At 42.1% G+C, this 22227-nt stretch overlaps 2 protein-coding genes across 3 annotated transcripts in view; one reads left to right on the forward strand and one right to left on the reverse strand.

Moving 5' to 3' along the window:
* The window catches only part of CDH23 (cadherin-related 23), a 797360-nt gene that overhangs the window by 108748 nt on the left and 666385 nt on the right, over nt 1-22227 (reverse strand). The window lies entirely within an intron of this gene.
* LOC107120255 (chromosome unknown open reading frame, human C10orf54) overlaps nt 1-22227 on the forward strand; it is a 32684-nt gene that overhangs the window by 2457 nt on the left and 8000 nt on the right. For both annotated transcript variants that reach the window (XM_015422902.1, XM_015422903.1), the window contains exons 2-5: nt 5898-6353; nt 10304-10357; nt 13096-13203; nt 22088-22115. In XM_015422902.1, coding sequence (XP_015278388.1) covers nt 5898-6353; nt 10304-10357; nt 13096-13203; nt 22088-22115 — 646 coding nt within the window. The remainder of the gene's footprint in view (nt 1-5897; nt 6354-10303; nt 10358-13095; nt 13204-22087; nt 22116-22227) is intronic.

The raw sequence follows: 22227 nt of genomic DNA on the forward strand, positions 1-22227 counted from the left end.
GAAGCTTGGCCTGGCAGCAGTGATGGGGGGGGGGTAAAAATAGGAGGTGTAATGGATCCAGGGCCATAGCCAGTGGTGGGGAGCTGGGGGCAGTGTCCCCCTTTGAATCTGCAGTGCCTCCACCCCAGTCTTCCCTTTCACTTGCTTTGTATTGCTTGGGCTGTGCCATGTGGCCGCTGCGCTGGACTAAAGTGATTTCAAAGCAGCCCGAAGACAGGAGCCCCCAATTCTAGGAGGAAGCTGCAGGGTGCAGGGCCGTAGCCAGCGAATCTGCAGCACCCCCACCCTCCTTCCTTCTGCTCACTTACCCCAGCTTTGGGCCAGCACAGCAGCGTGGCATGGCTTAAACGCTCCCAGACTCCCTCCCCTCCACTGCACCTGTGCCAGCCTGACTCCCAGTCACATCCAAAGAATGAGGAAAGGGGAAGCAAATGTAGAGAGCGTGGGTGTGTGTGTGTGTGTGCCACGCCTTGTAAAGTTGGAAAATATAAAAGCAGAATAGAAAAGGAACAAATTACAACAGGAAGACAAGAGTCTAGAGGCACCTTCTACGCCTGAGCTTTCAAAGAGTAGAGCCCAGCCACGTTTGTTCACTGCAGCAAGAAAAAAAGTAGAAGCCATTGTGAGAGCTTAAAGAATAGCAAACCAATTGCAACACTAAAAGGGGAAAAGAGCAAGTGAAAAGAAAGAGTCGAAAGTCCTGCACTTTCTTCTGCATACAAGTCAAGAGAATGCACCGGAGACACACACACCAGGCTGGGAGGTGCATCCAGAGGGCTTGGGAATTACATGCAACCGGTCAATTTAATTTAATTACTGCCCTCCCCCTCTGGTGCTCCGGTGCCTTCCCGAAAAAATTCCTGGCTACGGGGCTGAATGGATCCCCCTGCTATTAGCACTGGTCCCCAATTGTAATATTTATATCCCCTCTCATTTCCTTACACTCAAGGCATGGGTGATACTAAGATACTAGCACCAGTAGTGAGTGAGAAATCCCAAACATCTCTCTATCATCTTCCACCCTCCTATCTTGCTGTTATTTTTTTTTGGGGGGGATGGTAGCTGAAAGTAGAAATGTTTCTGGCTAATGGATCTGATACACTTGATGCATATGACGACGTGTGACTCAGAAAAGCTTCTATTGGAATAAATACTGGGTGATTTCCCACAAGTGCTGCTCAGCGCTCACTCCTCCCTTTTGCCCCGATGGTACATGTCAATTTCACACAAGCTGCTGCACGGCCACATTTTGCCCCGCAGCTTCGTGCAATTTCCCCCGCGTCTACTCAATCCTCAAAAAACACATGGACAGGATCAAGATACAAGTTTTTGCAACTTTTAATTAAGTAATTCCTTTTCCTAGAAGTTGCAAAGGGCAGCAAACATAATGCACAATTCTTTCAGAACTAGTGTGGTGTAATAGTCAGAGATGAGGACCTGGAAGAACTGGGTTTGAATAATCATTCAACCATGAAAGTTAGTGGACAATCTTGTGTTAGTCACTTGTAGGGTTGCCTGGGAGCATTTGGGGGTGGAGACTAGCATGGCAACATCATGCTGGTGCACTGACATCACTTCCTGTGAAAACCAGAAATGGAATCATGGGACACTCTAGAATTTAGAACAGATGTAGTGTTTACAAAAATCCCACAGGTGAAACCAATATTTATACAGGTAAGTTTTCAACATCAGTGAGGTATACTAGCAACATAAGACTTTGAAGGTTTTTCCTCATTGAATATTGACTGGCTGCCCTATTAATATATTTCTTTTGATAAATTGGAAAGCTGTTTTGCTGCTGTTGTTTACCTTAAAAACAATGATGAGTCCTTTAAGAGTTCCCTAATCAGCCTCTACTGAGGAAGACTATTCAAAATGAAGTTATGGAATCCAGAGTCTTTGTCATTCAGTGTAGACTTGCCTGTTGGATATATTGTCTCCTTACCAGTTGGACTGTTGAAAACTTACCTGTATAAATATTGGTTTCACCTGTGGGATTTTTGTAAACACTGCATCGGTTGTATTATTGAGAAATTGTAGACTTACTTGTTGGATTGGCGATAACTTACCTGTTGGACTTCTGAAATAAAAGATAGGATTTACCAGTTGAATTTTTGTAAAATACCACTTAAGTGGTATTCCTAGTTGTATTATTACCAGTTATACTTGTGTAACTCATTAGTAAATTGTTCCATATTTTTTCTTAGTGTCTTTTTACAGTTTTCTTTGATCTTTTCATGTTTACTGTATAATTGCTGATTGTTTACATTCTAGAATTTGCCATAGAGTTATTGTAAATCAGAGATTGTCCCATGATGCCATGTCTGGTGAAAATCACATGCTGCCACCCTCCACGCTTTCCAATGGTGCTTCAGGTGGTGGCAGTCAACAAACTGGGTGACTGGGAGGTCTTCTACTGGGGCAGGAGACCCGGCAACCCTAATCACTTGAGATAGTAATACAGTAATACTAGACTGGAACCTTAAAGTACCATGAAGAACGTAATATCCACAGATGTAGAGAAAGTGAGCTTTCAGCTTTTCTAAGATGGTCAGAAATATTCTATCCCCTCAAAAAAGCTATCCAGGGACAGGCTAAAATGAAGGGCTTCCTGCATGTTGCTTTGCTGGAAGGTGAGCAAAGCAGTGAAAGGTTGGGCTCTGGCTCTAGAGGAGTAGATACAGAAGTTCATGCACTTTGTCTTTTCTAGATCACATGCATTCCCTGAAAGTAGGGCTGCCAGCCCCCCCCTTGCTGAGGGCGGGGGACCCCCACCCTAGCTGCCACCCCTTGCTGCCAATCAGCTGGCCAGTGAAGGAAAAATGGCACAAAAATCGGGGGGGGGGGGGGCGGGCGAGTTCCTGTTAACCTCCACAGTGTTGTGAGGAAAATTTTTACCTTTTGAGAAAAAAAAGCTAGTAGTGGTAGTAGCGAGTCTACATTTGACTATTACATAAATTATTTTGAGAAGATTATTTCCATAACCTTATAAAACTCTCAGAATGAATTATTTTAAAGAATAATTTAAACATTATAAGAGAAAACAGATTCGTTGAATTTCATTACACAAAATGTTGTCCTCTACAGGGGCAGCCAGGCCTCCAGAGAACAGGTCCCCCTGCCCCTTTCCACTATATTGGTAGACTGAGCCTCTGGAGAACAGGTCTCCCATTCTTTTCCACTATATTGGTAGACCTGGCCTCCAGAGAACAGGTTACCCACCCCTGACCACTATACTGGTAGACTTGGCCTCTGGATAATAGGTCTAACCCTTCCCTTTCCACTATATTGGTAGACCTGGGCTTGGACCTTCGCCTTGCGCTGACCCTTAGAAAACATACCAGCAGGGAGAAAAAACTCTTGCAGTCTGTTTTGGTTTTTTTAGTGAAATATGATAACCAGCATTACAGGTCAAGTATAACAGAGGTGGAAGAATCACTGTTAGAACCATGCCTAACCTATCAGGAAGTTGCTTAAATGTTATTAACCTGCCTAAACTACTTACTCATTCAAATATTTATATCCCACTTTTCCATGTGACTCAAGGCAGCTTACAAATCATACTGAAAAGCATAATAGGGGTGTGCAAAAAGAAGAAGTAATTCTTGCTCAGTTATAGCCTATGGGGACCATTATAGTCAATGAGCCCCATAGGCTAAAATGGAGAATTGATCTGGGGGTATCTGGGGCTCTGGGGGCCTGCTCACTGAGGCAGAGGAACCAAATTTGCAGCATAGCTGCTGGTCCTTGTCCTCAACCCCCCCCCCCCAAGTTTCAAAAAGATTGGACCAGGGGGTCCAATTCTACGGGCCCCAAAATGATGTGCTCCCATTATTGTGAGTTGAAGCTAAAATGCTCTGAGCAGCCCTGTGAAATGTTGTGTGTCAGCACCCTCTAGCGCAGCTTAGAGGGAACTGTGGTTATCAGGTATACCTGCTGCACAGCTTAAGTCAATCAGCACAGCCGCATTCATCACCCTCTTTCACTACATTATCTTTACACATATCCCTCATTAGCATCTCCCATAAAGAAAATTTCAAATCTTCCAATAACACTTTCTCACTGGGGACATCATATGCTCATAAAAACACAGGGGAGTGTTTCCAGCTGCATCAGAGTTCCTCTGCTCCATGTTAAGACCTACAATCTGCGGACTTGGTCTTGCCCATACATTTCCCACTGTTTCTCTTTACCAGAGACAGTTCCTGTTTTCTGGTATATGGGTCTGCTGAGTCAGCATGCCTATTTTTGTCCTTTGGAGATATTAAAATTTTGTGAGCTGCTAGAATTATAGAGTTGCTTCTGCCACCTTCTGTCTGGTGGGGGGCTCCAGGCTCCTCTCCAGGATTCTTCTGCCACATGCATGAAGCGATAATGTCACCAGTAGTGATGTCATCATGCTAGGGCCATTGTGCAGCGATGCTGTGTTTGGGGCAAAAACTCTGCCCCCCAAATGCTGGAGTGTCACGGTGCAATGGCCCCAGCGTGATGATGTCACTACCTGTGACATAATTGTGTCAGCAGTGTCCCCCAGGGACACTACTGTTTGGGGGTGGGGCTTCCCCCACCAGCCATCTGGCCAGCAGCAGATTAGCCCCCCTGAAATCGGGGGATCCCCTGGCCCCACCAAGGTGATGGCAACCATATAGAATTATCATTTCTTGGACTGTAGGATTTTGAATAAAGGTTTTTGTAGGTATTATTTTGTAGGCTAGATGGCCATCTGACCGCCGTGCTGATTCTGTGAACTTAAGCAGATCATGAGAGGGAGGGCAGGAAGGGTTGCATCAGTGCTTAGTTCTTGTGGCCCTTTCTTACATGCCCAGGGAAATGCTGATCACCACTTTGGGGTCAGGAAGCAATTTTTCTGCAGACCATTTTGGCTGGAGATGCTGGAGTTTTGTTTTGTTTATTTGTCATCTTCTGGGCATTGAACAGTGGTCACTGCAGGTATGGGGGGGAGGTATTTGTGAATTTCCTGCATTGTGCAGGGGGTTGGACTAGATGACCCTTGAGGTCCATTCCAATTCTATGATTCTATTATTATTGTGTATGAAGAAGATGACTATCAAGAGAAAATGTGACTGACTGATCCAAGGTAAAATAAGCTACTTAGAACAGAGTGCAGGATTTAACAGTGAAAACTTCATTCCAGTCCGAAGCTAGAGCAGTGTTCTAGCTTCATCATAATATTTGTATTTATTTATTCAAGTCTGCTTTTCTGAGACTCAAGGCAGATTACACAATAAACAATGCAGTTGGAAGTAGGGTTGTAGAACCAACCAGAAATCTACAAAACAGATAGTACAGTCAACAAATAGTATAGTCAACCTTCCAAATCACCACTCCTTACTCACTTTACGTCTGTCCTGAAGGTCAAAATGTTACATTGACTTGCAAGATCAGTGCACCTTTTGTTGACCAGCATGATGTCTTTTATAAATTGAGGTACTTCTGCATTAAGTATTAACATGACATTAAATGATGCAAAGTTATATAGTAGGATTCTACTTAAAGCAAAGCATATGCAATAATATAGACCACAGTCCTTAATAATTCATCCAAGTAACTTTCTGAATAGTTTTTGCACGGTGCTACTCTGATGCTTTCATAGAAAAACCCTCTTGAATAATTTAGTTTTGCATAATTTGCAGAAAGCGAGTGGGAGCCCTCCTGATCTCCTCAGCAGGCCATTCCACAAGCGGGGGGGAGGGCACAATTGAGAAGGCACTTATATGGTTACTACGGGCAATAGCATGCTATGTGACCCTGTGAATATTTGCATATCTGTTTATTTTCATGCTGAACTGGAAAGTTTATGCTTCTCTCTGTTTGCCATAAGCACGTTGCATCATTTACAAAATATTTATCTGATGTTCCTTTCTCTCTCCATATAGTACAGTCAACCTTCCAAGTCACCACTCCTTACTCACTTTATGTCTGTCCTGAAGGCCAAAACGTTACATTGACTTGCAAGATCAGTGCACCTTTTGTTGACCGGCATGATGTCTTTTACAAATTGTGGTACTTCAGCAGCCAGAATGATCACAGTTGTTCTGAGAAAAAGCACATCCGCAATGTCACAGAGAGGGAGCTGCATCGTGACGCAGGGAAACAACGTGGACTTCTCAGTAACATCACAGCTGAGGAGTCTGTCCATGGCCAACCAGCAAAGCATCATGGTCTAGAGACCTCCTCGGATCACCATGGGACATTCCATATCACCATGGCACACCTTACTCTGCAGGACAGTGGGAGCTACTGCTGTTATGTCATAGAGACTAAGAAGGAGCACAACAAGGCACATATCCAGCAACATGCTCATGGCTTCATGGAACTTCGTATACAAAAAGGTAAGTGAACTCTGTACACAAACCAAGTGCAACTAAAGTCATGTATCCTTTGTCCCCTCATCATATTTCTTTAGAATCACCTGGGCAAATGAGTGGACTGATCATGATATGTAGACTACCAATGGGGGGAAAAAACAAAGGGGAAGTTTATTCTGAACAAGATAAATTCTAATCCAGGAAGTAGTGCCTTATCTGGTTTAATGACATTGTCATGTTACTAACCCTGACTGGCTGTAAACTTGTCAAGTTTACAGCATGATCCCCAACTGTCTGTGATGACTATTCATAGGAAGAAAGTGCCATTAAAAAGGCACCAATGCAACAACAAATCAAGATAACAATGGCAGAGCCCTGTTTAACGTGCTCAAGACTTGTGTTTAAAAAGTGAAGTCAAGGTTGGATTGGGTGTGATTATTCTCAGCAAAAAACATGCAAATTATCACAGGACATACTCAAATCCCTTTCACGTTGTGACCTGACAGTATCCATGCCTGACAACATAGCAGTTTACTTCCCCCAATTAGAAAGGATACCTCACTCATTTATCTCCTATTTTGACATATTTATTGCCTCAGTGTTCTTGCCCCCTTAATTAAATCAAAACAACTGTTGACTTTGTAGTCTTAGCTTCTTATTTAGTTTTGTCTTTGCATATCTTAAAACATCTTCATCCTGTTACATACTAATTTGCTGTTCAGCCTGCCTATAAGTCTGAACTGTTACCTTCCATTCCAATGTATTTGAAAAAGTGTGCATGCACACGGAGCTCATACCTTGAATAAATCTTTGTTGATCTTAAGGTGTCACTGGACTCAAAATTTGTTCTACTGCTTCAGACCAACATGGCTGCCCACCTGGATGGATACCAACCGTATCTATAAATCTCTGCAGCCAGACCATCCTAGTAAGCCCCTGCCATTTATTCACTTCAAACTTTCTTTACTAACATTTGGGAGAATCCATGCAAGAAATACTAGAATTTTTGGTCCTGAAATAATAAACACTAGCTTAAAAATTCATTGTACTACAAACAGCAAGACCAAAAGGCATCAAACCCACACCTTTGAGGAATCTCATAATGTTAAAACATCATAAGAATAATGTCACATTAAAAAAAATTAAACTTCAAATATTAAAAGTAGATAAAAGCTACTACTGCCTAATACTGCTTCTTGACTTATTAGTTTTAAGCAGATTACTAAAATATAGAAAAAGCTGGACCCCATTTGACTAGCTGTGAAAATCTATCATAGATGCATAAAATTTCATAGCTTAAAATAGTGATAGGTCTGCTCTTATCTTCTAATAAAAGAGGTAATGTCTCCATATTATCTATATTTTGGAGCAAAGGAATTAAAAGATTTCTAGGCTCAGAAAAATTATTGCATTCAAAGGTCACATGATAGAGGGTATCTACACTATTTGCTCCACAGTCACATACTCTATCAGAGTATGATATCTTAAGTAGGGGTGTGCATTCGAATCTACTGCAGCTGGAAATATACCCTAAAAATACCTTATCATTTAAACAAGGCTGCAAGTGAAGCCAGCCCAAAGCTGACCTTGTGGGGAACAGTCTGCTTCTCACTGGCTCAGCTGAGCGTAGGGCTGGCTTCCTGTGCAGCCCCATTTAAATGAGGCTGCTGGAGAAGCCACCCCAAAGCTGACTCGGTGGGAGTGGTCTGCTTGCTGTCAGGAAGCCTAGCCAACATAAAGGCAACATAGCAAGGAACAGTCAATATGAGCAGTAATCAGGGAGCGCTCCAGGTGGAAGAATACCAACAAATTGAACGAACTATGTTGTGCTCTACAGATTGTACTCTTATAATCATACTTAAATAGACATTTCTTAATCATTCTTATAGCTTCCTGTCTGGTAACTGGAATCCAAGGAAAGATTGAAGAACTGTAGTCATTGCTCGACAAGTTTATCCCAGTGGGAAACAAGAGTCCTCTCTTGGATATCAGATTGTATAATTTTAACTTTAAGGGGAAAAACCTTCAAACAGGCCCAATCTGTAAAAGATGATTGGTGTCCGAAGTAGTCATCTGATACCCATCCGTCAAGACCATAACAAATTGAGAGCAGTAAAATAGATTTCCACAAATGATGCTTTCTGTAGCACCTTGATGCTCTCAGATAAATATTGTGGTTTTAAGAGAAAAATTACACTAGGATTTTGTGTGGATAATAGTAAACTAGAGCAAATTTAATCCCACTTGTTGCCTGCATACTCTAAACCGATCTATCAAGATAAGGACCTGAAACCTACCAAAAAAAAGTAGATAAAAGCAGCATTAGAAATACACAAAACAGAACTAAAATAATAATATAGTAATTGCAGCAGATGGAAATGAAGATATAAAGTGAAAGAAGAACACTCACCCAAATGCTAAACTCAACCAAGAAAACTCAACCAAATCACTTGATGCCTAAAACTGAATGGGCTTGTCAGGTGAACTGTGATGGACAGGATGTGTGACAATCAAAGTGACATCACGGAAAAGACTCTGTGGTTGTCACCCTCCTAACCATGAAAAATGGGCCTCTGATGCTGTACTGAACTGGCAGGCAAGTGTACATGGCAGTAGGGAGTCCTTCCTGTGCTCAGACCATTTAGGGCTTTAAAGAAGATTAATTGGCAGGGAAGTAATTTCCCCCCCAGAACTGATGTGTTTTCTATATCCTGTGCTCATTAGCAGTCTTGGGATCACATTCTGAATTGTCTGAAATTTCTGAACTGTCTTCAAGCTATGTTAATTGCATTACAATGGATTACAATGGTCAGATCTCATTTTTCAGGAAAGGCCATAGCTGTCACACCAACCAAAACTGACTGAAAGTCATACCTGTCACAGAGGAAGCCCCTGTCTTCACTTATAGCATTACAACCTGTGAGAGACTGCTTCTTGGGAGAGACTGCAAGACCACCGAGTAGAGTCATTTATTAACCACTATGTATATAATATAGCTATATTATTGATCAGCTATTCCTCAGTCTTAAGGAGACTCAGCGATAACCCAACCCACTACCACTTTCAAGGTTTTTGTTCAGAACTTCTACTTCTCATATGACTATGATGACAAGGGAAGCATACTGGTCTGTCGGTAGCAGCAATCTGCCACACCTGTCCACTTCAAGGTGGCTCACAACAAGTGATGACAATGGCTTGATTCAAATTTAATGAAAATGGTATATTCTAATTGATATTGTTAATTTGAATATATTTATCATTTCAGTTAGTTGGTTCAAGGTAGTTTTATTGTACATCTTTTTCACCTGTCACACCCTTTTGTACTTTTGTCTGTTTGTCTGAAGGGTTTCCTTTCCCCACCCTTTGAATCATATATCCTAAGCACAATTAAACTCTTCTAAGTCCATTGGGCTTAGAAGGGTGTAACTGTGTTTAGGATTTAGGGTTGCCATCAGGCCTGGAGAAAAATGCCCTGTCCCTTTAATAGAAGCTTAATGTGTGGACATGGACAGATGAAGCTTTTCATGGCATCAAGGTAAGTGACATCACCTGGTAAATAACATTTCATTAATACTTGGTAAATAACATTCAAGTAAATCTCTATTAAAGGGATATTTCTCCAGGCTGTTGACAACCCTGTTAGGATTGAACTGTAAACCTCCCACGGAGGCAACATTACAAGTTGAAGTAAATAATCTTTAACCACCTATTCAGAAAATTTGTGTGGGACTACCGTACTCACTATGCGGACTGCATGCCTGTCTCGGCTTGCCAGTCCCGGAGGGGATCCCCCACTTTTGCAGGCTTGGGTCTGCTGCTGGTCAGCTGGCCATTGGGGGAAACCCCACCCCCCACCTTGTCAACGTTGTTGAACTTCGACTTTTGTCTTGACTTTGATCAAAGTTTTGTGTTTTTTATCATTAAAACAAGAATTGATTTTCCATGAAATTAACTTTTTAAAAAAACTTCCACAGCAAATGGCACACTTCCCAACTGCACGTTCCATCCTGTGAGCAGAGAAAATGAAAGTAAGATTGCCTTTTGCAACATTATTATTTTATTGTCTTTAGAATAGGCAAATATGTAGAAAAATGATTATTTTAAAGGGGAAAAAAACTATGTCTTTAAGAGACTGGCAAGTAGCACATTCAGTTTAAGCAGCTTGGATGTTTGAGGTTTTAATGATATCTCATAGATTTCTATTTTCAGTCTTAATCATGTTATCTGTTTTATCCCCTTTGACATCCCTTCTCTTTGTTTCTTCCCTTCTGCCATGCAGTTCCCTGTGCTGGAAACTGCCACACCTTCTCATTATTTTTTTAATTTAACAAGACCTTTCCTGGACCTTATTTGCCCTTTCATTAATGCTTCCCTACCTTTTAACCCACTACTTATATGTCAGTCTCATCCATGACTAATACAGATCACAGTTTAGTATAAATCTAATATAGATTATAATACTTCTGTGGGCTATGCTGATCTGTGCACAATGCCCATCAGTAATCATAATACATCTTAAAATTGTAGTAGTGATTAATTGTTTTTTCGCCTTCAGAAGCAACACAGGGGGTTTGGATGGAGGCAAATATTTATGAGTGCAAAGAACCATTGTACATTTCTGTCCCAGCTCCAAAAGCCCTTTTGTACTTTTTTCTGAATAACAAAAAATTTACTCTCTTGTACCTTCCCTTCCTCGAGGAAAATGTAGTTGCAAGTTTGGCGTTCATTTCAGTGGTATTCCTAAGTGGGATGGGTAAAAGTTCATTGCAGTGATTTAGGTCAAATGTAAGTCTTCGGCTTTGAAACGGAGATGAGCACCGCAACCCTAGAGTCGGACTCGACTGGCTTTCGAGCAAGGGAACCTTTACCTTTACCTTTTAAGCCTGGGGTTCCTGGCATGATGGTATCTGAAGCTCTTTTAAATCAAACATACAGCAGGATCAAATGTGAAATAGCAGCTGTGACACTGTAATCCTATTACTGTAATAATGTATACAAGTTGGAAGAATAAATTCCATTTCCCAAATCTTCACCTATACACTTTCAGAGGTTTGAGCAAACTTTCTCTTCTACCTCTCTTATCTTAATCTTAGCAAATTCCCATTCAGGCAGACAGGTTATAACAAGTCTTGCCACTTTACTGTTTCCATTTTTAGTTAGGTCTTTATGTATGCTGGACAAAATTTAGTATCTGTAAATAAAGCACTTTTCTGGTTTGCATCGAACTATTGGAATTTGGATTTCATTGACTTATTTAAATCTGCAAATGGATAGCAAGGTGCTGAATAAACAATATTTGCAAGCCTACGTGTACCAGGCCAAGCTATAACATAATAAAATTTAGGAGTGAGCAGTCTAGTTAATAAAACCCAAAGCTTTAAGTGTTATTATATTTCATTAGCTTGTCATGGATGTGAGCCAAAGAGCAATGAAACAAGGAAGTGTCTTTTCACTGACTTCAGTAGGTTTTGGATCTAATCCAATCTTTGCAGCTGAAGCATTTTTGCTGTTATCTCTGGACTAATGGGACTGAACAAAGTCCCCTTGTTAAAAATGATGCTATCTGGAATATTCTTCAAAATAACTTAGGGAAGGTCCTACAAACTTTGGAAACCCTTCCTCCAAAGTAGCCCAAGACTAAAACTGAATCATCAAACCAATCTGAACTACGCACACACATACACTGTATCTAATCTTCTCTCTCTCTCTCTCTCTCTCTTCATCACCACCACCACCACCATCTATTTTTTTTAACCTAAACAGTATCTAATGAGTTGGTTTTAAATTTTCTTTCACTCATTAGCCAGATACATATTTCACATTCATTGACATGTATATATTCATTTGTATTTTAAGGGCAGGTGAGAGGTTAATAATTCAGTTTTAAACCCACCCATCTCCCCCACAAATTACCTTGGCCTCTTCACTACTTAGATGCTTTATTTTTTTTTAAAAAAAAAATCATTAGTGATTTATATCCTGGACACAGAATTGGAATTGCCACATTTGCCTGTCTGGAATCCAGCACCTTTAACAGCTGCATTACAGGCAGAAACCAACCAGGTGAAGCTGTCATTACTATGGGTGATTTCCCACAAGCGCTGCTCCGCGCTCACTCTTCTCTTTGGCCCGATGGTACGTGTCAATTTCACACAAGCTGCTGCGCAACCGCATTTTGCCCAGCAGCTTGGTGTGATTTTCCCCAAGTCTACTCAATCCTGCTTTTTGAGGATTGAGTAGATGTGGGGAAAATCGCACGAAGCTGCGGGGCAAAATGCGGCAGTCTGCTCAGGGCGTTGGTGTGGCCCATCGCTTTGCCCGGGCGGTGCTCCAGGCGGTACTGGTACCCCACCAGGAAAAGGGACCACCGGAGCACCCGGGGAGACATGACTTGCGGCGTTTGCTTGTCAGCAGCCAGGAGGCCCAAAAGGGGCTTATGGTCTGTCACAATCGTGTTATGGAAGTTATGGAATTTTTTTACCCCTGCCACAATTGCCAACTCCTCCTTGTCTATTTGCGCATAGTTGCGCTCCGCGGCCATCAGCGTCCGCGAGTAATATGTGTGAAATTGACACGTACCATCGGGGCAAAAGGGAGGAGTGAGTGCGGAGCAGCGCTTGTGGGAAATCACCCCATGTCTTAAACTCACAGGTGGCATCTGTTAGTTGATGACTCAGAATAGGTGCAAGTTTTAACCTCCAGCAATGGGAAGAATTTCTTGCTCGCCTGCTCATTTTGCCTCTCATTTCTTTATTCTTTTTTTCAGACATCACAGCAGCTGCTTTGGCAACAGGGGCCTGCATTGTGGGCATTTTGTGCCTACCCCTGATCCTGCTCCTTATTTACAAGCAGAGACAAGCCATCACTAACAGGCGTATGTATCGTGATCCACCCCCTTTCTCTTCATCACTTGTTAATTTATTCCTTTTACTATCCTATAAAGGTTTAATTGTTTGATACAAATCAGTGTACCTGTCTACTTCTCCTTTACTGTGACATTCGAAGAGCAGGTTCTAATATGTAATGCCACTACATCTATGACACTCATGCACAGAGGGTGGAAAGAGGGTTGCAAGGCCTTAGCTGGGATTTGAAGGGCTCTGTAGCAGTAGAAAATGACATGCCAGCTTGTTCCCCTTTCCCTCCAAAATGCTGGAGCCACAACAGGACATCTTTAGCCTTAGAGCAGGTAGAATGTGAAGACAGGCAAAGTAACCAGGGAGGAGATGAGGGTGCATCATCTTTTGCTGCTGTGGCACTGAGTAAAAGACCTATGTGAACTCTGGGTTGAAATCTGGCAATCCTAGGTTGAAATTAAGTTAAACAAACCATTAACAATAAAGGATATGGATTTGATAGCTTTGGGCACAGAGGAAAAATATCTATTAATCATTTATTGCCTTGTCCACCACGGTGTAACTGCAGTCCAGTACCGCTGGGTTGGGCCGATGGAGCAATTGGAACATCGTGGCCCATGGCGTCCCCCTTCCTGACCTCCTCCTGATATGCAATGGGGGAGTGTGTAATTATAGTCTTTCATGTATCCTGTTAGTTGTGAATTTTAGCTTCAACTGTTTTAATCTGTTTTATCTCTATTGCACTTTGTGCCTTGTAAGCTGCCCTGAGCCTGCGTGCGGGGAGGGTGGGGTATAAATGAAATAAATAAATAAATAAACTATTTTCCTTTTGCCAAAAAGAGGAGGCTATTATAGCATATTTTAAGTAGGGCTTATGTAATATCTCATACAAATTGTGATATAGTGTTATAGTTTGGTATAGTGGTTAAGTGCACGGACTCTAATCTGGGAGAACCAGGTTTGATTCCCCACTCCTCCACTTGCACCTGGCTGGATGACCTTGGGCAAGCCGTAGTTTTGATAAGAGCTGTTCTTGAAAAAGAGCAGTTTCTGTCAAGAGCTCTCTCAGCTCCACCTACCTCACGGGCAATGTTCCCTCTAAGCTGAGTTATTGTGAGCTAGCTCACAGTTTTTTAGCCTCCGACTCACACATTTTTGTCTCAGACCAGGAAGGATGGCTCCAGAGCAAACTAATTTATGCAGTAGCCAAATCTTTTGCTCACAACTTTAATGCCAGTAGCTCACAAAGTAGATTTTTTGCTCACAAGACTCCACAGCTTAGAGAGTCACAGGGTGTCTGTTGTGGGGAGGGGAAGGGGAAGGAGTTTGTAAGCCACTCTGAGACACCTTTGGGTAGTGAAGGGCGGGGTATAAATCCAATCTCTTCTTCTTCTTCTTAATAAAACTAATATTTGGGTCTATCTATCAAGTACTGCTCATATGGCTATTGCCTTAAGCAGATGTTAGAACCAAAAATATTTTAAAAGAGTTTACTCAGTATTATTTTTCTTATATTTGATTATTGTGCCTATGAATTTTGCCACTGAGAGAGTGACACGATCATTTGTATCCAATAGGGGCCATATCACCTGGGCTCGCACATTTAGCAATTCTGATTTTTTTTAGTAAAGGGGTGACTAAATTAACCCTCCACTCACTGAATATAGGGCACTCCATAATCATATGTTCGATGGTTTCGATTTTATCAGATGAGCATCTGCATGTTCTGTTAGAATATGATATTCTATTATATCTGCCCTCCAAAACCGCTGAGGGAAGAATGTTCATTCTTGCAAAGTAAAAGCTCTTTTGAGTTTTGGGACTGTAATATTTGGGTCAAAGCTCTCTCTATATCTAATTCTGAACATAGCTCCCTATGGGTATGGATCATACGTCTGCAAAGGGGGTCCACCAGGGGGGGTCATGCCCATCCATGGATTAGGAAAATTGGGGGGGGGGCTATCCATGGATTAGGAGGGGGAAAAGATTTAAAAACCCCAAACCTGTTGAATTTACGGCCAAAAGAGATCTCATGATGCAATGTCATGACATCTTACTTGCCATTTTGTGGGTTGCCTGGCAACTCACATTACGGAAATGGCAATGGTAGCAGCAAAAGCAGGGTGAGAAGGCAGCAGTGGGAGAAGTAAGAAAGGAGGAGGAAACAGGAAGGCAACAGTGGGTGAAGTAAGGAAAGAGGAGGAAACAAGAAAACAGGAAGGAAGGAGGAGGGGACGACAGCAACAGCAGGGGAGAGAAAAGAGTAGGCCACGGCAGTGGAAGAATGGTGGTGACAGATGAAAAGGTGGTGGCAAAAAAGGAGGAGAAAGGATGAGGAAGCAGAGATCAGTGGGGGGGAAGATGGGATTTATCTTCACTTGTTCTGACATAATTGTTAAAGATCAACAATCCACAGGGTTTAGAAGGCTATCAGCTGCTTTTACAGTCTGACAAGGCGGCAGTTTCTTTTCTGTTCATACATATTTCTTAGAAAAAGATCACTAATTTTAAAACAAACATTACAGAAAAGGTTGGGGCTCTTTAACAGAGCTATAAAATATACATCAGCACGTTGTTTTCTGTGCCTGGGTGTGGCAAGTACTTGGTCACTGCTTAGATGGTATTCACATCACATCTGCTCTGCTCTGCATTAACATCTGCTGGGAGGATGCGTCCTGTTTTCTTCCTAATTGTAGTTTCCTGGAGCAAGTGTAGCTCTATGCAGACAACAGTTTCTGTTGAGCAATGTTTTGGTACTTTCCACACTCTATTTTAGACATTCAAATGAGGTATTGTCTGCGTTCGGCTCCCTTAAAGGTGTTTTCCCTGCTGTCATTGATTCTGCAATGTTATGCTGAATTCTAGTACGATGGAGTGGTCCCATTTTTGCGAAACAGGCTAAAACTATAGTGTTAATTAAAATATCTTTTTTTAAAAAAAATACACTATATATGGATTAACAGCCAAAGAAAAATGAAAAGATAATGTGTTAGCCTCAAATGGTTTTACAAAGTTTTTTAGCACTGGGAAAGAAGATTCCTTCCTCACTGATACGGTAAGGTTATTCCAAAGCCCTGGGGCTGCCACAGACAAAAAAACACCTTTGACTGGAAGCACTTTTCCTCTGCCTTGACTCTAGGGGAAAGATGCAGGTCAAGTCTGATCTGCTGCTCAGATTTAAGTTGTAAACTATATTCAGGGCACTGAAGAAAGTAAAGGAGATAGATTTCCCACTCTTCTTGGATTTGATCCAAAGCTAAGTAGAAAGGCTCGTGTTGTTGTGCAACTTTGCTTGGGATTTAGTAGTCTCAAGGGCATGTCCAGAATTTTGAGAATATTTTGGGTCATTTTGGATATTCCTGGGCCAACCCAAAGAGCTAATTCTGGGTTTAAATTTAGGCTTGGGTATATATGAATGCACACCCCTACGTGCTACTGCTCTTAGTTTGCATGCAACAACATGCAGGAGGCATTGCACCCTTGCTCTCTCCCTGATCTACCTGAGAGTCCCAGCCCATGGCTGAAGACCACTTAGTGTTGCCAGCCCCCAGGTCTGGGTGGGGTTTCCCCCACTTTTGGGGGCTCTAATCCACCCCCAGCCAGCTGGCCGGTGAGGGAAGCCCTGCCCCAAGCCAAGAGTGATCACCCACCCAGTCACCCCTCTCCCTCCCCTCCTCGCTGATTTAAAGGACTTCAGTTGATTGGTGGCCTGCTGATCAGTTGGAGGGCCCTTTAAATCTAGCAGGAGGGAGGGAGAGGGGTGGTCACGGACCACAAACTTGCAAGCAGGGTGGGTGCTGCAGTACATGGAGCAGATTTCCCTCTTCAAAGGGTCTTTTTGTAAGCTGAGTTTGCAGTCTGCAACTGCCTCTTTCCCAAAAAAATTTCCCTCCGTCCTGCTAGATTTAAAGGTCTCTCCAGCTGATCAGTAGACCATGTGGTCCCCGCTGATCAACTGAAGCCCTTTAAATCAGGCAGAAGGGGAGGGAGAGGGGTGGCTGGGCGGTCACTCTTGAGGGAGGGGCTTGGGGGCATCTCCACCCACCCCCAGAATGCTCCCCAAATCCCCCCACCAGAGTGACGAGGGGACCTGGCAACCCTAAGACCACTATCTAGTTGAAGACCAACCAAGACTTCCACTGCTACAGATATGGATTGAATCTCTTTCATGGTGGGCCTGGACTTGTGATATGGCCTGCCTTGGGTCCCTCTGACTACAGTAAAGATAAATTCAGGGGAGTAATATTAGGAGGTTTACCACCATTTCCCAAATCTACCAACTTACTTATATCTTTCCACATAAAGTAATTACAAGTAATATCTACAACATATTTAAATTAAAGATGCTGATAAATGAAGAAGTATGTAGTAGAGGAAGCACTGAAAATGCAAAAGGAGGGCAGGAGCCAAAATAACTAGGGCAAACCATACAGGAAGGGGAATGTGAGCAATGTTCTACATGGTTAAGGGACATGGTAGCTTAGCTAATATATTTATATCCACCTAATCCATCATGTGGTCTACAAGAGAGTTTACATCAGAATGAATACAAGCCTGTGATGTCCTCCTTATTGGGGAGGACTAGTTTCCCTTTAAAAGTTCTCTTTATTTTGTTTAACAGGGTAGATTCTGCTGCCACCAGGAAATTTTAAGGATTTCCAAACCTTTATGCTTTTACTTTTGCTCTTACTAGTTTGGTAGACCGAGTTTAAGGCTTACGAGGAACTATGTGGTCCTGGGAAGTATGTCATTCAGAGCTGGTATAAATTTGGATAAAATAGGATTTATTGAAATAACTATTAAATAAGAGGGTGGTACACTGTAACTAGTAATGTGTAAACGATGAACAATTGCTGTGGTATCACACACAATCTTATCCCTCACTGACAGGGATCTTTTCATGTATCTTTGTAACACTTGTTTATCTCAATGCCATATATGTTCACTGTTTCACTCTCCAGTTTGTTATGACACTCAGACTTTCCTTTAACTTTTCTTCTCTTAAACTTTACTTTACTTTTCCTGATACACTCAGCTTTCAGCTATATTTCTCTTTCTCACTGAATAACTTCAACTGTCAGCTTCTAACTGCTTCCACACAGAACTGCCTGTGTACATCAACTGTCAACTTGTAACTGAAACTCTTGACTGACTCACATACTCATCCAACCAGATTCACTTCCAAAAACCCTCCCCCTCTCTGTCAACCACCAATCATACCACACTTGCATCTCTCAACCACTCTAGTCTATCTACCACATCCATGCAACCAAACTTTTAAAGAGACACACACTCACAAAAACAAGGAATCATTACAAAGCCACATTAAAATCAGTTTAATGACATAATTACAGCAGAAAACTGAAACAAAAATAAAACTAATAAGGAAAAGGAGGAACAAAAAGTCCTATGAAAAAAGTTTCAACTCACCATTTAAAAGCAATCTATGAACCAATTTGTGAAGAAGCCAGGCAAATGTCCTTTGAGAGTGCCTTGCACATTCTAGGTGTCACTACAGTGGAGGCCCTGTCTTGTATAACCATGAGCTATACACCTGAGAGTGGCAAAACGGGCAGCAGAACCTCCAAAGATTATCTGAGTGAATGGCTGGTTCATGTGGGAGAAGGCAGTCTTTAATATATCTTGGTCTCAGACCATCTGGAGCTTTAAAAGACAGTACTAGCATTTTGAGTTGGGTCCACAAATCAAATGGGAGTCAGGGAAATTAATAAAAGATTAGAATAACATGGTCTGTGCAGCAGACCCCAATTAAAACTCTCCACTGCTACATTCTGGACCAGCTGTACCATCTGAACACTTTATAGACAAGGTCCCTCATAAAACACATTGTGGTGCTCCAACCTGGACAGTATAAAGGTGTGACCAATGCTAACTGGCATTTGGGGACAATAAAGGATAAATAAACTGAAACATAATCCCAACAAGATAGAATTGTTGTTGGTTGAAGGTAAAACTGATCCTGGGATTTACAGTCTGTTCTGGGTGGGGTTGTAGATCCCTTGAAGGATCAGGTTCACACCCTCCACAGTAATCCTAAACAGGTCTACTCAGAGGTAAGTTCCATTTTAGTCCACTGAGTTTACTTCCAGGAAAGTGTTCTTAGGAGTAGCAGCAGCATGGAAAAAATATCCTTGGGTTTAATTTATAGCCACAAAGCAGCCAATGTTCTGTGACTATAACTGTGGTTGGCAATTAACCAGTTGTTTAAGACATACAGTTTTGCTAAAGAAGAAAGTCATGTAAGTGAGCATATAGTATGTTATTAAAGAGTCAGAAATCTTAAAAAGTGGAACCAGAAATGTGTGAAGTCAGAGAAAAAAGTAGGCAGTTGTTGTGGACCTTATAGTTCCACCAGTACATTTGCCCACAAGTCTCTGCCATCTGTTGCCATCTGCCCGGTAGCCAGCAGAGAAGGAAGATAAGCAAAGAAACCACTGGAGGATTGAGAACAGCTGCATCATCTGTACATCATCTATACACCTTTTAAAGGGAAAGGCAGTCTTTGACTCGGTAGCTGGCTATGCTGCGCATAACAACTACATTGCTTGTAGTTCTGTGTTGAAAGATTTGCTGTGCAACTAGCAAGCAGGAAATAGAAACATAATCAGAAGTGCAAATAAGTGCAGTGAAGTTGGTGAAAACTAAAACAAATTCTTCTTTGGTAATGCTTGGCACAAATATTGAACAGTACTTTTAACAGTAATACAGCCATTAGCACACTTCACAGCAATTTATTTTTAAAGAAGCCATTAACGAACTGCAGAAATCCAGATGCAAACTACCAGTGAAGTTATGTGCCTTGTAATGTCAAAAAATATAAAACATGCCTGCTGATTAACAGCTCTAATATCCAGGGGTCATTTCATAGAAAAAGAGCTAGGGGGACTTATTAGCATAACTCATTAGCATATGCCACACCCCCTGACATCACCGGAAGTGTGTCATAAGGCCACACCCCCTGACATCACCGGAAATGTGTCATAAGGCCACACACCCCGCCCCCAACGGTCCCGGCCGCCACCGCCGGCCTTGCTGCTCCACTGCCGAGCAAGCAGGCGGTGGGGCTTCGTAATGTGCCCCGCCCCCCTGCACCTCCCCCGGGGGAACTGTGTTCCCCCGCGCCCCCCCCCGAAATGACCTCTGCTAATATCATAAAACCCCTCAGTCTTCTCCACCAAGTTAACTATTTACCTATGCAGGCTTAACACTTTGTGTTCAGAGTTTACTTGATTCTTTTCTGTAACTATTTCTTGTTGTTCATCTGAAGCAATAGAACAAAATTTGCATGCGTGCATACACACGAGAGCATGCGTGCATGCACACTGGACTCAAACTTAGTTCTTGTTGAAAGCATTTTCTAGGTAAATGCTGTTTAATCCTGTACTCATTTGAATGGTGTCAAAGAATATAAGCCAATGGACATTTAGCAAAGGATTCAGCCACTGAGGATAGATACAAATAATAATAATAAAAAATTGGATTTATACCCTGCCCTTCACTACCCAAAGGTGTCTCAGAGCGGCTTACAAACTCCTTTCCCTTCCCCTCCCCACAACAGACACTCTGTGAGGTAGGTGGGGCCAAGAGAGCTGTGACAGAAACTGCTCTTTTTCAAGGACAGCTGTGCCAGAACTATGGCTTGCCCAAGGCCATCCAGCAGGTGCAAGTGGCGGAGTGGGGGACCAAACCTGTTTCTCCCAGATTAGAGTCCGCGCACTTAACCACTACACCAAACTGGCTCTCAATAGAACGTTCATGTGTCAGAAACCTTTTTGTTTGGAAAATGCATTTCAAATGAGATTATAAATAAGGTTTTGAATTTTTAGAGCACCCCATAACAATCCTACAATATTTTCAGCACTCAGAAGCAGTTCATGAATCAGATTTGAAGAGCACTGGCAAAATCCCTCTTGTAGATGGGAAGTCTGTAATGGAGAAGCAAGAGGAGCCACAGGGTCAAGATCCCTGTGTTACATGCACTAAAATCTGCTGGGATTTAGCTTTTCCTCGTCTTTAAAAACTTTTCATTAAGAGAAAAACAAGTAATGTGAAGGAATAGATTCAGCTGAAACCACTGCTAAAATGTTTAAATCAGGTATCTGTCATGGGGATTACTAGTTTCCACTTCTCCAGTCCAAATTGCCAAGCCAACAAACAAAAAATAAAGGAATTGCTTAGGAGAAGCAAAAAATGTAACATGCAGGTACAGTCATAGTAATTCTGGGGCTCTGGACAAAAGTACAGGATGGGGTCCCATAATCACTGCCACCTGCTTGAGGGGCAATCCTCATCCTGTGTGAGGCAGGTGGAAGCCAGCACCATGGTGCTGGCTGTTTAAGCCCCAGATAGTGCAGGCTCAAGTGGTGGCAGTAGCAGGAACCTGCTCTTCTTCTTTACCCCACCCATTGGGGAGGAAGGAAGGGCCATGGGTGGTTGAGGAACCCCACAACATGCGGCCTGTGACATCTGCCCTGGTTGCCCATTGGTTAAGACTGCCCCTGGGAATACGTATCTTTATATTTGCTCTGAGATAGAATGCTTAGATCCCTCTTGCTAATTTGATAGGTCTCTTAGGCTGGTACTGGAAGGATCTTTCTTTAGCATTAAGTGGGATGTACTAGATGATGTTTGTGTTCCTTTTATGCCTACCATTTTATGAGCTAAATTTTGAAGGGAAATAGGGCTTCAGTTAGCAACCTCCTGCAATCATGCAGCTTGCTAGGTCATCTTGGCTTGGGCCACTGACTTACTCTGAGCCACACCAGTCTCAGGGTTATTCTTATTGTAAAATGGGACACCTTTCATATATTCAATTCTATGGACATTACAGCAAGAGTGAGACAAAAATGGAATAGATAACAACTTTGTATTATTTTGCAGGTGCACATGAACTTGTTAGAATGGATAGGTAAGGAATTCTATTATAATGTATTATTATTATTACTTATTTATTTATAAAATGTTGGTGCTACTTTTTCAGGGAAGTTGTCTAAGGTCGCTTACAAAGTATAATAAAAGAC

Source organism: Gekko japonicus, unplaced genomic scaffold (assembly GCF_001447785.1).
Source record: "Gekko japonicus isolate JY-2015 unplaced genomic scaffold, Gekko_japonicus_V1.1 scaffold49, whole genome shotgun sequence".
NCBI classification, from domain to species: domain Eukaryota; kingdom Metazoa; phylum Chordata; class Lepidosauria; order Squamata; family Gekkonidae; genus Gekko; species Gekko japonicus.